We start from the raw sequence: 15,366 nt of genomic DNA, 5'->3' as shown, positions 1-15,366 counted from the left end.
TAGTGTTGTTAGCATTTTATCCCACTGCTTCCCCCAGCCTGGGCTACAAACGGAGTGGATTCAGGCTCTCTTGAATGCCTCATTCAATACTTCAGTAAATAACTGCAACCTGTGCGGTCACTGACCAAATGCTGTAGCCTCACTCCCCTGCCATCAGTCCTCCCCATTGGCTTCTGGAGTAAATTCAAATGTCTTAATATGGTTTAGAAGGGACATGACGATCTGGCTTCAGTACATCTTTCCACTCATCTACTACCAAGTCCTTACATATCCCTTTTGCTTCAACTACACCTGCTACTAGGATGTGCCATGCTCTCTGGCCTCCTGCTTTGGCTCATATCCTTCCTCTGATTAAATTCTAGCAACGTCTCCCAAACACTTTCGAGACCAAGGTTGTGAAAGCATTTCCTGGAGCTCCCCTGGTACCAATGGCTACCTCTACATTCTCTTAACATTTTGAGCTTACCGCTAGAAATCCGTCATGGTGTTCATTATTGATTTTCTTCTATTTCTGCTATAAGGTGATTTAAGGGCACGCATTGTGTCCTTCTTACCCTAAGAATTGGCAGTTCCTAGTACAGTACCTTGCACCTCACAGACATTAAATAAATGCTGATTAGATGACTGAATCACAAAGACTTGAACCGTGTTTGGGAATAGTTCTACCATCTCCTTGGGTAGTGTGCAAGGCAGAGCAATGCAACTGGGACAGCTGGAAGATGCTAACATTTTGAAGCAACATCTGTTAAACCCAACTGCAGTATTGCTCGCTTAGGAAACCAAGTTATGCCAGTATGGTTATAAGCTTCCTGTAACTGATGAGAGCACCAAGGATGGAGAGGGGCACACAGTTAAGGAAAGAACTGGAAGACTCCTGGAGTTCAGAAAGTCCAGTATTAGTATGAGCAATATTTCAGGGAGTGGAGAACATATGCTGAATATTCCCATTCCAAAATGTTGAGACAAAGGATGGCAACAACCCAAATCACTAGCTTAATTTCAGATTAAGCATAGTATCAAACTTCCCAAATCAGTGACTGTCGTAATGATTAATGCTCATTTTCCACTCATTTATATCTTGATGAAGGATCAGAACAAATGGGGGGAGAGGCATTTCAGGATGTGATAATAATAAAAATAGTACAAGCTACAACAGCTCTCAGATATGGATAGTATCAGGTGCACATTACTGAAAATGGAATTGAATCTCACACAGGTTAAGTAATTTGCCCAAACACACACAGCTCAGATGTGGTTGAGCTGGACTTTAAACTTAGGTCTGATTTGAAAGCATGTGCTTCTCATGACTACATAGTCTGCCGTGAACTGATCTATACAATATGGCTCTCACACTTACAATCTTATTTTGGGTAGGTGCATGGTTTACCATGGAAGGACTTAGGATTGTAAAAACATAGGGCCTCTTAAACATTAAAAAAAATTAATAAGCATGATAATTACCATAATGTTAGGCACAGGGACCATTGAGGGAAAGATCTAAAGGGGAAAAAATGAGCTGAGGGGAAGCAACAACTAAAAGTATGATCCGGCTCTCTAAATGCTCAGTTGTTGTTTCTGAAACTCCTCCCAATGTGTCTGCTCAGCCTGGCTTTGGAATTGGAGCATCACCAACAGCGAGCTCCAAACATATTTATCTCTGGCATGGCTTTTTCACTTTGCAAGGAAGGTAGTAGCTGTGATCTGCTTAGCTTGGCAAATCATGCAGAATGGGGTTCTCCACAGGATTTTTGTCTCTTCTCTAGGACAGAACCCAGAATGATGCTGGAGGTTTTATCCTTCTTTTGAAACAAATCCCAACAAGGAAATGCAATTGAAGCATGTTTGTAAGGAGAGAAATACAAATGTTGGTACCAGAAAATCAGTTGCTTGGAAAATAATGAGTAGAAACCTATACATATTTTAAACGGTTGGTTATAAAATATATTTGGACATAATCATCATTTCCAGCTGTACTGATGGATGTAACTACTGACTAGTTTTGCCTTTGAATAGGAATCATAAACGGATTGCTTGACATGACCATGAACTCTAGCTCTAGACGGTTTGTTTACAGGTGATTCCAGATCTTGGACAATAACTCATTATTGGCTTGGATGAAATTATACACAGGAGAAGCTCTCTTAACCAAACTCCAATTAACCAATACACTGGATTAATTGTGGCTCTCCATCGTCTGTAAAATATATTGACCAATGCCATGGAATGCTCCAGATTAATAGGTTTCTCTCTCTAGTACCCCTGTGTGTTTCTGCTCCTGCAGCTGCTTGAGTTGTAAGCTTAAAAATTTAGAGTCAATTATGTTTATTCCTAAGCCTGTTTCATGCCAGTTTTACTTGTTATTGTAACTATGTAATTGAATGAATCTTACATAATCTAGGAAATAGGAGTATAGTGGTTCTACGAAAATAAAATCAAATGCTTTGGGAAGATTCAATGAGGGGGGTCATTAAGTAAAAACCTACTGTTCATTATGTAGAGGAAAAACTTGAAAACACTGGGGAAGATAAAAATCTAGATGGAGTAAGCATTCAGATTACTTTAAATTTTTAAAATTCTCACTGTATTAAAACAAATAAAAATTCCCAAACTGGAAATCATAAACTATATATTATGGGTATGGTTTAGGCAAACAAACAAGTAAAAAGACTTGCAACTATAATCAGCATAATATTCCTAAGAAAGGCCTGGGCTTCATCCACAAGACCAGCAAAATTTTAAATTAAACATTTATATTATGAATATATACAAATAACTATATATACTTATATATATATTTTTTTTTTCTTTTTTTTTCTTTCTATAATTCCCCACATTAGCTGACTGTTTCAATTAATGGGCTTTTTTCATTTAGCTCTAGGTTCTTATAAACAGATAGAAGGGCTTTTTCCTGCAAAGCTACTCGGAGTGCAACCCCTGAATCACAGTGGCATGGCCAGGAAGTTTGTTAGAAATGCAGAATGTCAGGCCCCTTCTGGGGGCAGTGCCCAGGAACTGTCTTAATGAGCTCTTCAGGTGATTCTGAGGCTCACTAAAGTTTGAGAAGCACTGCTCCACTATAGTCACACATTGCTGGAAGCACCAAAAATGGATATAGCCCTTTTACAAAGCAATGAGGTACAAGATTCATCAGGAATCATAACATTTCCTGTTTAACCTGACTCAGCAATTCTACTTCTAGGAATACTTCCTAAGGAAATAATTCAAAAGAAGGAAAGTTAAATAAAGATATCTGTGCATAAAGATATTCATAACTGTACCGTCTAAATAATAAACAATTGAAAGCAATCTAAGTAAGAACGGAAGAATGGTAAATAAATTACAGGCAGTAAATAAACATAACAGATATTAAGGGTTTGTAAAATGGTAACGTGTTTATAAAATTAAGTAAAAATGTAACATGCACTATGGTTATAATTATGTAACGGAAATATCAACTTGAAAATGACGTGCTCCATTGTATTAGGATGGTACTGGGTGATGATTTAGTTTTCATCTTTAAAAATTAAATTATTTTAATACAGTTGTAATAATGTTCATGTAATAAAAATATCTTAATTATGTCATTTAAAAGCAGCATTACTTAAAATTGACGCTACACTCTCAGCGTGCAATTTAAAGACCTTTGTATTAGGTTGGTGCAACACTCATTGTGCTTTAAAAGGTTAAAAGTAATGTAAAAACCGCAATGACTGTTGCACCAACCTAATAACTAAATAAAACTCTGCTGCAGTGTCACTAGGCAGTGGTCGTATGTACAACATCAAGAGCTAATATCTTTGTGATAGATGGGCGGTTAGCGAAATCAGTCTTAACAAAGGAAGCTATCAATACCCGAATTATCTTCATCTTTGCGGATTTTGAGCTTCACCAGGTCTTCACATTGCTGGAGGATCTGAACCGCATCTTCCATGGAACAGTTGTCCAGCCGGATGTTATCTATTGCAAGTAATTTATCCCCAAGTTCCAGGGTTCCGGTTCTGGTAGCACATAAACAGCAACACCAGAGTAACGATGAGCACGTCAGCAGGCATTTAAGGGGCATTAACGTAATGCAGCATTACAGTAGTCTTTAGAGGAAAAAGAGGTTCTTCCATTGTTTTTAAATTGAATTTTAGTGACAACTACCCCCTTTTTTTCCCAGTCTTACTTTGGATGATTGCCATCATATTAAATTGCAAAGTAGTAAAAACATTTTTTTTCTTATGCTTTCTTCTATCAGAGCAGGGAAACATTATAAGCTTCACTCAGGATCTAAGGTTGCCAGGAAGGGATGTAATGTCCGGGGTCTACGGAGACTGGGTGTCCTTATGCTTCTCCATACTGTGTGCCACTTTTGAACCTTGGCAGTCCAGATACTAGGAGAAGGTTGAGGGGTGAGGGAAGTGAAGGTGGGATGGGCTTCATGGAGGTCTGAGACTTGGGGCCTCTGCCCCATCTGCCTGCACAGGGAAACTCACTGTGGCTGCAATAGTGAGAAAAGGTGACTCCGAAGCCACCTATCTGGAGGGTGGCCACTGAGAGTCTCATACTAGCTGTGGACCGCTGCAGGTCTGTTGAAAGCTTTTAAGGTCCATCATGAAATTAGAAAAATACTAAGAATGTATATGTGTTTGTGCATATATGTATACACACATATTTGTAAAAAGGTTATATTTTAGTAAGAACCACCCTTTTTGCATTACATCTGTGACAGTGATTGCTTATTGCTTCCTAGCATCCATCTTTCTTTGGGATCACTTCCTAAAGAGGCATGTCACAGACTGCGTGGGTGCCATCCCCACCTCCCTTCTGGAGCTAGAAAGTTGCAATGCTGAGCAAGCTGGTGAGGATGGCAGAGCTCCTTCCCCAGCCCTGCACAGTCTGCCTACCTCTCAGCTGTAATACCATGTTTCCCTAAAAATAAGACTGGGTTTTATATTAATTTTTGCTTCAAAGGATGCATTAGGGCTTCTTTTCAGGGGACATCATCCTAAAAAATCATGATAGGGCTTATTTTCTGGTTAGGTCTTATTTTCAGGGAAACACGGTATGTATGAGGGACAAACATCTGTCTTGTTTGATTCACTCTATTTATGAGTCTCTTTGTCACAGCATCTGAGCCTGTACTTACACTGAACTCATACAATGTCCTGACTACTTTTTAAGTATTAAACTGTTTCTTTAATGAAATGACTGCAATAATAGATGGTATTTTCTTAAAGTCCTTAACTGGAAAATGAAAAGAAGGTTAACAGTCTTACATCAGTATTCCCCAATCATTTAAAAAAAGATTTTGACCTGTGAAACCAAAAGTTTGAGATTTCCTGATTTTGAGGGTACATGGACCAAACGGGAGATTTAACATTAAGACTTGAGGATCCGGCTTGGCCGGGGAGGACATTCTGACATCTAGCAAAGCTCTCCCATAAGTTTTCATCTCCATGTGGGGTGTCTGTTATCATCGGGGCCACTTTCAGTGTTTTAGCAGGGAAATGAAAGGTGGATATGATCAATGAAGGAGAGCCTATGTTGGACTCATGAAAGACCCTAAAAAACATTTTCAGGTGTTGTCTGCCTTGCATGCAGAAATAAATTGACATGAGGGGCAAGATCTACAATAGCCATAGACATGCAGGATGTTAAATGTGATCGATTGGGGCCGGCACGGTGGCCCAGGCGGTTGGAGCTCTATGCTCCTAGCTCTGAGGGCTGCCAGTTCGATTCCCACATGGGCCAGTGGGCTCTCAATCACAAGGTTGCCAGTTCAACTCCTCGAGTCCCGCAAGGGATGGTGGGCAGCGCCCCCTGCAACTAAGATTGAACACGGCACCTTGAGCTGAGCTGCAGCTGAGCTCATGGATGGCTCAGTTGGTTGGAGCGCATCCTCTCAACCACAGGGTTGCGAGTTCATCTCCTTCAGGGGATGGTGGGCTGCGCCCTCTGCAACTAAGATTGAAAGGACAACAACTTGACTTCCCCAATAAAGTCCTGTTCCCTTCCCCATTAAAATCTTAAAAAAAAAAAAAAAAAAGTGATCGATTAATAGTGGCTGCCTGGAAAATATTGAGAATACCATGATCCATTAGCAAGGTCTGCCTAGAGTGTATCAGGGGTCATATCTGCCTTAATTAAGAAATGTCTTGGAATGAACCAGAAAATCCATTTTCTTTACCTGTGTGCCACACTGCCTTTTTTGATATCGGAAATGACAAGGGGGTCTCCTGGTTTTCTACTGGATGGTGCTGTAATAAAGAAGATAGAATAGTCACATCTTTGTAGCCATGATTCACTGATTACTATACATCTTCCCCGTTTTATAACAACTGTTGATGAAAGTACAGTTTGTATGTAAAGCAAAGATGATGAACAAAGGAATTAGAAAATGTGCACACATCTTGATGTAAAAATGCGTTTCCATTAAAGTTTTTATAAACTTTAAAAGTAAAGCAAGGTCACCTTAAATCTGTACTTACAGAAAGCAATTGGAGAGCTGCCCATCAGCTTTAAATCTATTTTTAATCTGTGATTCTCAAGAGAGGGAGGTGAAAGGTGAGTGAGTATTAAAAGCAGTTGGGGGCTCCTGTTAGTGGTACTCATGCGTGATCCCTTCCCCCACCACTTCTTTCACTCCTTTCGAGGGAAGGGACCCATTATTTATGGGAATGTGCCATACTACCAAGTGTCCTGGGTGGGAAAGTGTATGAGAATCACTGATTTATTTATTTATTTTTTCCCCAAAAGGAAATCTTTTGCTAGATATACTGTAAATCTTTAAATTTTGTTCATCCTACCTAGAATGCTCTAAAATGTTTTAGAACATGACTATTTTACTTTATTGACAATAGTAAATATTTGGTACTACTTAATTTTATATATATATATATATATATATATATATATATATATATATATATATATTCATATTCTAAGCATATAGATATAACTTTTATTGAGTTTACAGATGAAACTATTATCCTGCACAGTGATCAGTTTTGAGCTTTATAACTTTTCTTAGGAATATTTCCATTTGATGAGAAGGAAAAGCAATTAGTAATGAGACTCCTTGGAATTAATTTTGAAAATGAACTATAGTCCAAATAAGTACAAAAATATCATCTTAACATAGGAAGCTTTTCTTTCTTTCTTTCTTTCTTTCTTTCTTTCTTTCTTTCTTTCTTTCTTTCTTTCTTTCTTTCTTTCTAAATTTATTGGAATGACAATGGTTAGTAAAATTACATAGGTTTCAACATCCTCTATGTATCGCATTGTGTGCTCACCAGCCAGGAATTTAGGAATTTAGAAATATCATTTAATTTAGGAGTCTGATACTTAAAATTAACTATATCAACATTCTTAGAAAACAATTTGCCTCCAAAAGGAGATGTTTTTCCAACCTAAGCCGGTAGTGATCATTAAAAAGCCCCTAAAGGAAGATTTTCTTATGAACAGTCTGATCATCCCATAATAATCATAGAAGCATATCATAGCCCATAATCCCTTCTGAATCCCAGAAAAATGTTTATGCACAAGAACAGATGGTTTAATATCTCAACACAACATTGAAAGAAAAAGCAAACACACATACTAATACGCTACCCACTGTCTAAATTAGTCCATAGTAAATGTTAATGGGACTTTATTCAATCATTATTCTTGGCTTCTAGCAAACAATGTAAAACATTCTATTCACTACAATTAATTCATAATTTATACCTCCACTCAATGATCTGAAATAATTCCTCTAGAGAAATATAAACATCTAGCATTTTTACTCATGTCATATTTCAGAACTGCAAATTGTTTTAGGCATAGGAAACAAAAGTAAAAACTTTATTGTTACAAGCAAGTACAACTTTTCTAGCATCTGCCAATGAATTTACACAATATTTTGCCAAGCTGAAGTAACCATCACAAAACACTCAATGTTTCCCTTTGTTTAAAAAGAAAAAATCCATGTTCCACTGAAATGGTCTGAAAAAGAACAATACCAGAGGCAGCAAAATACACCAAACCTATCTCTGTTATCTTTGCAACAGGGAAAATAGCACTGTGACCTCTTGGACCAACCTGCACAGGTTTGCAGAGAGGTTTGAAATTTGTATGGTCTAAGGACAAGTATGGTGGCCATTGTCACATTTAGTAGATCCTTCTCTTTCTCCTTTAGCCAAGTCCATACCTAAGGCTTGAAAGGTTCAGCAGGTGGATGCCCGTTGGAACGATGAATGTGAACCCAGAAGTAGGTCCAAATCTGTACATGCTCCTGACAATGTCAGCACCGTACCTACCAGGCAGGTTAAATGTGGCAATGCGTGCTTTGGGGACTCAGTCATGGTTTACACACCCTAGCACCACGTTTAAACTATCCATTACCTGAGAAAAAGTCACAAATCGAGCATGCTTTGCTTGGATTGTAGTACTTACAAAATTAAATTAGTTGCCAATGTATCAAAATTGGTAGATTTCATACACACATATAGCTTCTTTCAAAAACACGAGAGAGGCAATATGGTATTGTGATTAAGAACCAGGACTCAGCAGCCAGAATGTTTGGGGTCAAAATCCTGGCTCTGCCACTTATTAGTCTGTGCGCTTGAGCACGTCGTCTTTAGGCAATTTAGTTTCCTCATCTGCACAACAGTGATGAAGATAACAATAATGCTCATCTCATAGAATTTCAGACGTAAGGACTGAGTTTTTACAGGTAAAGTGGTCGGACTAGTGCACACAGCATGCACAACATAGTGTTTATTGATATTATGCTTGTCCAGCATCATTGGGCCACTTTCCCACTCCTCCCTTTAGATGGAGCTTCTGTCTCCCATCTGTCATTGTTCTGATTGGAAGGATCTCGCTCCTAACTTGCCTCACCCCCTGAGGGCTTCTGAGCTTGTGACCCTTTGAGTGAGAGAATACATGAGCACTCACTCCGTGTTTCCAATGTGACCGGAATTCTCCACAGACTCATCCCTTTAACATGTATTTATTGCACTCCAACTATGAGCTAGACACCTCTGCTCTGCGCAATGGCCATGAAACACCGGAGAAGTTGGATGAAAAAGAGAGGCAGGGCTGGTTAAATCTCACTTTTCATTAGGAATGAAATAGTTTCCTCTCTTCTGAGAAGTGATTCCAACGAGGCGGCCACACAAACCTGTCACATGGGGAGGAGGTTACACTAAATGGGTCAAGAATGTGGCTGAAAAGTAGGGCAACAAAAGGTTTTTAAGTTCTGAACAACACAGGAAAAATAACCATAGCCACTTGAAATCTCAATATAAATTGGCGCAACATACAGAACTGATAGCCTGACAACAGAGAAAGAGCAATCGTGCAATATCCCATGGTATATGATATATAATAAATTTACAATACTGCCTTTTCCCCATTCACAGTTCATAAAATAATTTTAATTCAAACTCGTTACTTGTATCTCCAATGTCAGTTGTTTTTGTTGTTACTAGAGATGATTTTTTTGAATCATCTACGAGCTTTTGAAAACTTATCATTGTCATGACTTTTATAGCTTTTTTGCAATCCAGCACAATGGTATCATTGGAAATATTATCCCAAATCACAAGTACCCATTTGAATAACATTATAATAATCTTATTTTTCATGCTGCCCATAGGTATACATTCTTGATCCTCATTACTTACTCTGTTTCTTTTTAAAATTTACTTTTTATTTATATAAAAATTATACATGCATATAATTTAAAGAGTCAAAAGTTGTATAAGAGCAGTCCTTTATTTCCCAACCCAGATGCAACTTTTGGCTGCTTCTATATCGCTAAATAACATACAACTATTACTACTTATTTTTCACTGTTAGTTATTTACTTTCTATTATGAAAGATGAGGAGTTAGTTCTTTTCCACCAGCACTACTACCACATCCATATATGTTTCTTGTCCCCCACGCACCCCCCGTTCTTTCAATACAGTTTTGTCTTAATTTTTTGTAAGATCAGTATTTGGTATTTACTTCAGTATCATTGTAAATAGTATTCACAGACAGGTCATGTAGCCTGCAGGATATATTTTCTCTGTAGTTATCGGTTGTCTTTGTCTGCTTAGTTTTCTTGTTTATCATGAATTCAAGTCCTCAGATTTCCCAGGTTATGCAAATCTCCTCTCAGTATGTTAAATTGTATCAGCAATTCTATCAGAGGTTTACAACCTGTCTTGACTGTTTGATTTCTAGGGTTGCTACACAGATGTTGGGAATTTCCCATAGTCTCTGGGAAATCAGAGTTTTTCTTCACCTCTGTTAAATTAATTGAACAAGGACGCCATGAGATTGAGGTGGCTCTAATGCCATGATGACCTCTGGAAGCAAACCAAAATCTAAGTCTGTAAATGCCTGAAGGTTATGAAATTAAAATGCTAAGGACAACCAATCACAGCCAACTAGTCTTTAAGCTACAGCCAACCAAATGATTTCCCATCTTTGCTTCCATTCTTTCTCTGAGTCTTTGCCCTGGCTCCTGTGGGCGGAGGGCTCCCACCCATTTCCGGCTTGGCACTGCCTGATTTGAATCTATTTTTGCTCAATTAAACTCTTAAAACTCTTTTTAAATGCCTCAGTTTATCTTTTAAGACTGCTCTCTTGCATCCTTGAAGCCGTTGTACCCTAAATCCAACTCTCCTCTTTTCTGGCTCTACTTTCTCTTAGTGGCCCACATTCTCCAGTAGCTTCCTGAGGAAGAATTAATACCCATTAATTACAGGAAATTTTATGAAATTATTTGATGCTTTTCTCTAATGGCCATTATTTGGATATTGTCATTTGGATGCATCCTGTATCATTCCTATCCTAGATTCCTCATTTATTTGTTTTATTCTTATTTCTGGAATTTTTCCTCAACTTTATTTTCCAGTATTTTTATTGATTTTTTTCATTTCTGCCATATTTTTAAGTTTCAAGAGCTCTTTGTTCCCCTCTGTATGTCATTTTTGTAATAGTATTCATTTTCTCCCTTTCATGCAAATAATGAAATGTATCTTACATTGCTAATAGAGTTATAGATTCTTTTTTTCCCCTAAAGTTTTCTTTTTCCTGCATGTGCTGTTCCTTGTTTTCTTCTTTGTTTTTGGTGATAGTCTTGCACAAGTGTATTTTTTTTTCTTAGCTCTTTTTGTGAGTGTGGTCCTAGTAAGCTGTTGGAAAGCGTGGTGCACCTGAGTGGGGCTTGGGGACTTTGGTCTTCATTATAGTCCAGGCCAGGCTGTCTCTTTAGGTCGGATGGCTCTGATTCTTTCTCCCGCTTGCAGGAGATGAAGCCTGGCTACCTGGCTTCTTTGAGCTTATTGAAGGAAGAACACTAGCAGTCACAATATTCAGTAGGAAAACTTTCACCTAATGTGTTTTTAGAGCAGTACCGCTACTCTGAGCTGTGCTCGCCCAGTCCAGAGACTCTCCATTTCATGTGTTCTGGAGAATAAAAGTAGGCCTCTGCCAGGGAGGGGAGGGGTGACTGGCTGTGTTGTGTGAGAGAAGGTGTCTAAGGGACTAACTCATTCTGGACAGACTTCCCAACAATCCTTCTGTCTTATCTCTACCATCACTCTCACTGCCAGCGTTTCAGATCCCACCAATTTCTAAGCCTGTTGGGAATTTAGGATATAAATCAGGTCAATTGTCAGCTTTCCCTTCTGCTTATTTAAATTCATCTTTCTCCATCTTCTTTGCCACTTCCAAATTTGGTTGCTGCTGTCTACTTTCCCTTTCCTCTTCTTAGAGGTTTTTGCCTTTTGAAAAATCTTATCCTGTCATATTAAAATGGGGTATACGGTGGGAGCAGAGGTAAATGCATGTGTGCAAGTTTTCATCTTTGACTCCTAAAATTTTAACATCACTAGTCAACTCTGCTATCAGAAATTGGTTCTTAAACTAAACCTGGATTCTTTTTCTCGAGTTGGCCCTGAGAAAGAAGATACCTACCAAGAAGTGTTCCTGGTGGCTAACTGGGCTCACATTTACAACCAGAGCCTAGTAGCTGTTGTTAAACTGTGGACTGTCATGCAAGTCGCACTTCAGGGAGAAGCCTACACTAAACTGCCTGCCATCCGCACTCAACTGCCTGCCTGCACTGTGTTCCTGCCATCTTAGCGGACCCTTATAAAGAAGTTACTGAAATCCTATTTCAACCAATAGGACTGAGACTTTCCCCGACCGATCAGATGCAATTATATCTCCGTTAGCATAGTAATTGACCAATCAGACAAGCTCCACTCTGCCCAATCAGGACAGTGCTCTTTGGACCAAACTGTGAGGATTTGGAGTCCTTCTTTACATGAGGATGGACCAATCAGGGACCAGGCACAGAGACTTCTCTCTATGTAGGTCAGCTCCCTTCTGGTTCTGACAGCATACTTTCCCTTTCCACCAAAGAATGAAGACTGAGTTTCCCTAGTTGGAGCTGAAACATTGACGGCATCTCACTGGAGCAAAGCAGAGCAGGCTGAGCAGAGCAGAGGTGTCTGGCCAGAGGGGTGCTCACCTCAGGGCTGCCTCAAAGCCCTGTTGTTCCACAGATGTGCTGCTTCATAACTGAGCTGTAACACTATTGAGTTGGTCCACAGCCGTGCTGTCCTCAGCCGTGCTGTATCACAATTGAGCTGTTTGCACTGAATAAAGTTTCCTTCTTCACTGCACCCTAAATTAGGGGTTATGTTGGCCTTGAATTGGCGACACTCTCAGTAGATGATGGAGGAGGTAGAAAATGACAGTCTCTAGCCTTTGTTTAAAAATAACTTGGTATTAGAAGGCAAGAGAAATCATTTTATTTTGAAGCGAATTAAAGTGAATCAACAAAGTATTCCAGGAACATTCTATAATACGTCGCCATTCATGGCCCTTACTCTGATAGTCAAAGTACTTTGCTCAAAGGGCCTGATAAGTGTCCAATCTTCGTTAGAATAGCACACGCACATTCAGTTTTACTTTAATTGCAAACATATACATAATACTTGACGGGTCAAAGAAGTTATTTGATTTAAAATGGAGCAATGAGTAGAGTTTTTATTGCAGAACAGGCAAAAAAACTTGAAACAGTCTACCCTAAATACGCTTAAGACTTCAGGGAAAATGACAGATTTGTTGTGCTTCTCATGAAGACTGCTTAATGATTTTACGTAGGAAAAAAGCAAAGCTTTGTTCCTGCAAAGAATTCAGTCACAACTAAAAAAGAAAGTCAACAAAATGCTGTATTTGCTTTTCTGCTATAGGATCTGGGAAGGTTCATCAATCAGATGGAGACAGGGATGAGTGGTAACATGACAGATAAGCCAAACGGAAGTCAGACAGAATGGGTTTGAATCCCTGTTTAACCTTTAAAGTTGTAAGTCTTTGGGCAGGTTATCCAGCTGAGCCTTACTTTCCTCTCTAGAAAATGGGCATATATGTCACTTGGAGAATTAAGTAAGAAAACATTACTTAGAGCCATGCTTGGTACAAAGTAGATATAAATTTCCTTAATAAAACCACACAAGGAAACAGCAATATTAAAAGGACTTTCCTGACAACCGCACATGACAGAGACAACCGGAATTCTCTTACTTGAAAGGCAGGTGGACTGTGCCGGGGGGTATGTGCTCTGGTTTCTAATTGGCTGAAGTGTCAAAGCTTCAGGATGCTACTGTCAGTCCCCAAACTGCATCCTTTTGCTAGGTCATTCTACTTTATTTGCTATAATAAATTACTCCATATTATAGCAGTAACATCAATAAAAGTAATGCCTAATGCTAATGCACTATGAATATCTCATTAGGAACTTAAGAAAATTAGTCTAAAACTGCTCACCACATCCAAAATCAGAGGGACTCATTTCTCAGTCAATTAGGTATGAAGAGTGAGCCTGAAGTCAAATGTGAAAGGCTCTGATGGTGTCTTCCAGAGATGGAGGCCCATTTCTTTACCACTCAAAGTTTTCACAGGGTGAAGAAGACAGAAAGAGGAGTTTGTAGAAATATAGGGAGAAACATCAATAAACCCTTGCAGTACCTTGGTTTCACTGACAGTACCTGTGTGTATTTGAGAAGAGGGCCCCTTGATTTCCTACTTAAGTAGTATAATTGCGGGTGGCACTACATTTTGTGGGGTAGAGCTTTGATTAAAATATTGTACAGGGCTCTATTATGTATAAAATAATCATCATCATAACAACAAACATTTGTAAGACATACATACAGAGGGTGCCAAAATATGTATATACATTGTAAAAAAGGAAAAAATCCGTATTAAAATTGTAATCCTCAGTATATACCGATAACAAAAGATGACTACAAGTCACATTTGACGTCTGCAATTACAAGAGGTGCTCAAAGTGGTGACCATCAGCATAATTTTAACACGGTTTTCTTCCTTTCTTAAAATGTGTATACATCTTTTTGGCACCCTGTGTGTGTGCGTGTGTGTGTATGTGTCTAATGTGTTCCAGGTACTTTACATATAATTTACATTTAATCTCCTCAACTATACTATAAAGGAGTCAAGAAGTACACCATTTTATAGACAGGAAACTGGGTACAGAGAAGTCAAGAAAGTCGGGGAGTGAGGCAGTCTGGGCTCTGAGTCCTTGCTCATTTTCCATGTTAATGATTGTTCAGTTGATGCAACAGCCTTTGCACAAACATCTACATTCCTCTTCTCCTTCAGAGGCCCATGTCCTAGAACGCACAGTGGTTAGTAGAGGATTGTTTATGATAGACTCCTATGCATTCACTCAGCAGAGACAGGATTAAATAAGCACCTGGTATGTGTCAGGAACTATGCTAGGCCTCAGGGGTTGACTGTGTCATAATAATGAAAATGGATCCTGGATTTTTTTTTTCTTTTAGCAAATTCTTCTTTCTCAACTGGCAAAATATGAATATTTTCCACGAGGAGACACAAACTCAGGATGGTGATGATTCGTTGTGTAAATGGCGCTGCAGCGTTACAAGGGCTGACAAGCATATTTGACAAGCTCGTGTATCATTTCTCCATCGAGGAATAGCAGAACACTTCTAGTTTCCATGAATAGCTTTAGCTTATGGCTGGCTAAAATTCAAGCCATTCTGGTGGGGGTGGTTGGGTAGTTTCCATTGTTGGTATTAAAATCAGTTTTAGAGGTAATACTCGGTGCATATAGAACAGCATCATAAAGCATCATTTTAAATGATTCCCATTTAAATGATGGGAATAAAGTATTTCATAGTTGTGTGTACATGACCACACCTCAAACAAATTGAACATATAAAATATTGACTTTGAAAAAGGAATATATCACAGGGTTAGTTTTTACATGGATATTCTCCCTTATAGTTAAATTATATTTTTATACATATCAATTTTTAAGAATAAATCTGTTATACAAAAAAAACCC

The 15,366-nt window shown here is 38.7% G+C and overlaps 1 protein-coding gene across 14 annotated transcripts in view; it reads right to left on the bottom strand.

The window, feature by feature from the left end:
* Nucleotides 1-15,366, bottom strand: part of GRIP1 (glutamate receptor interacting protein 1) — a 621,870-nt gene that overhangs the window by 45,817 nt on the left and 560,687 nt on the right. For all 14 annotated transcript variants that reach the window (XM_074325454.1, XM_074325453.1, XM_074325445.1 and 11 more), the window contains 2 exons: nucleotides 6,173-6,242; nucleotides 3,853-3,998 (listed from right to left, as the gene is read on the bottom strand). In XM_074325454.1, coding sequence (XP_074181555.1) covers nucleotides 3,853-3,998; nucleotides 6,173-6,242 — 216 coding nt within the window. The remainder of the gene's footprint in view (nucleotides 1-3,852; nucleotides 3,999-6,172; nucleotides 6,243-15,366) is intronic.

This window comes from Rhinolophus sinicus, linkage group LG02, assembly GCF_036562045.2.
Source record: "Rhinolophus sinicus isolate RSC01 linkage group LG02, ASM3656204v1, whole genome shotgun sequence".
NCBI lineage: Eukaryota > Metazoa > Chordata > Mammalia > Chiroptera > Rhinolophidae > Rhinolophus > Rhinolophus sinicus.
This window is presented reverse-complemented; position numbering and strand designations above follow the sequence as displayed.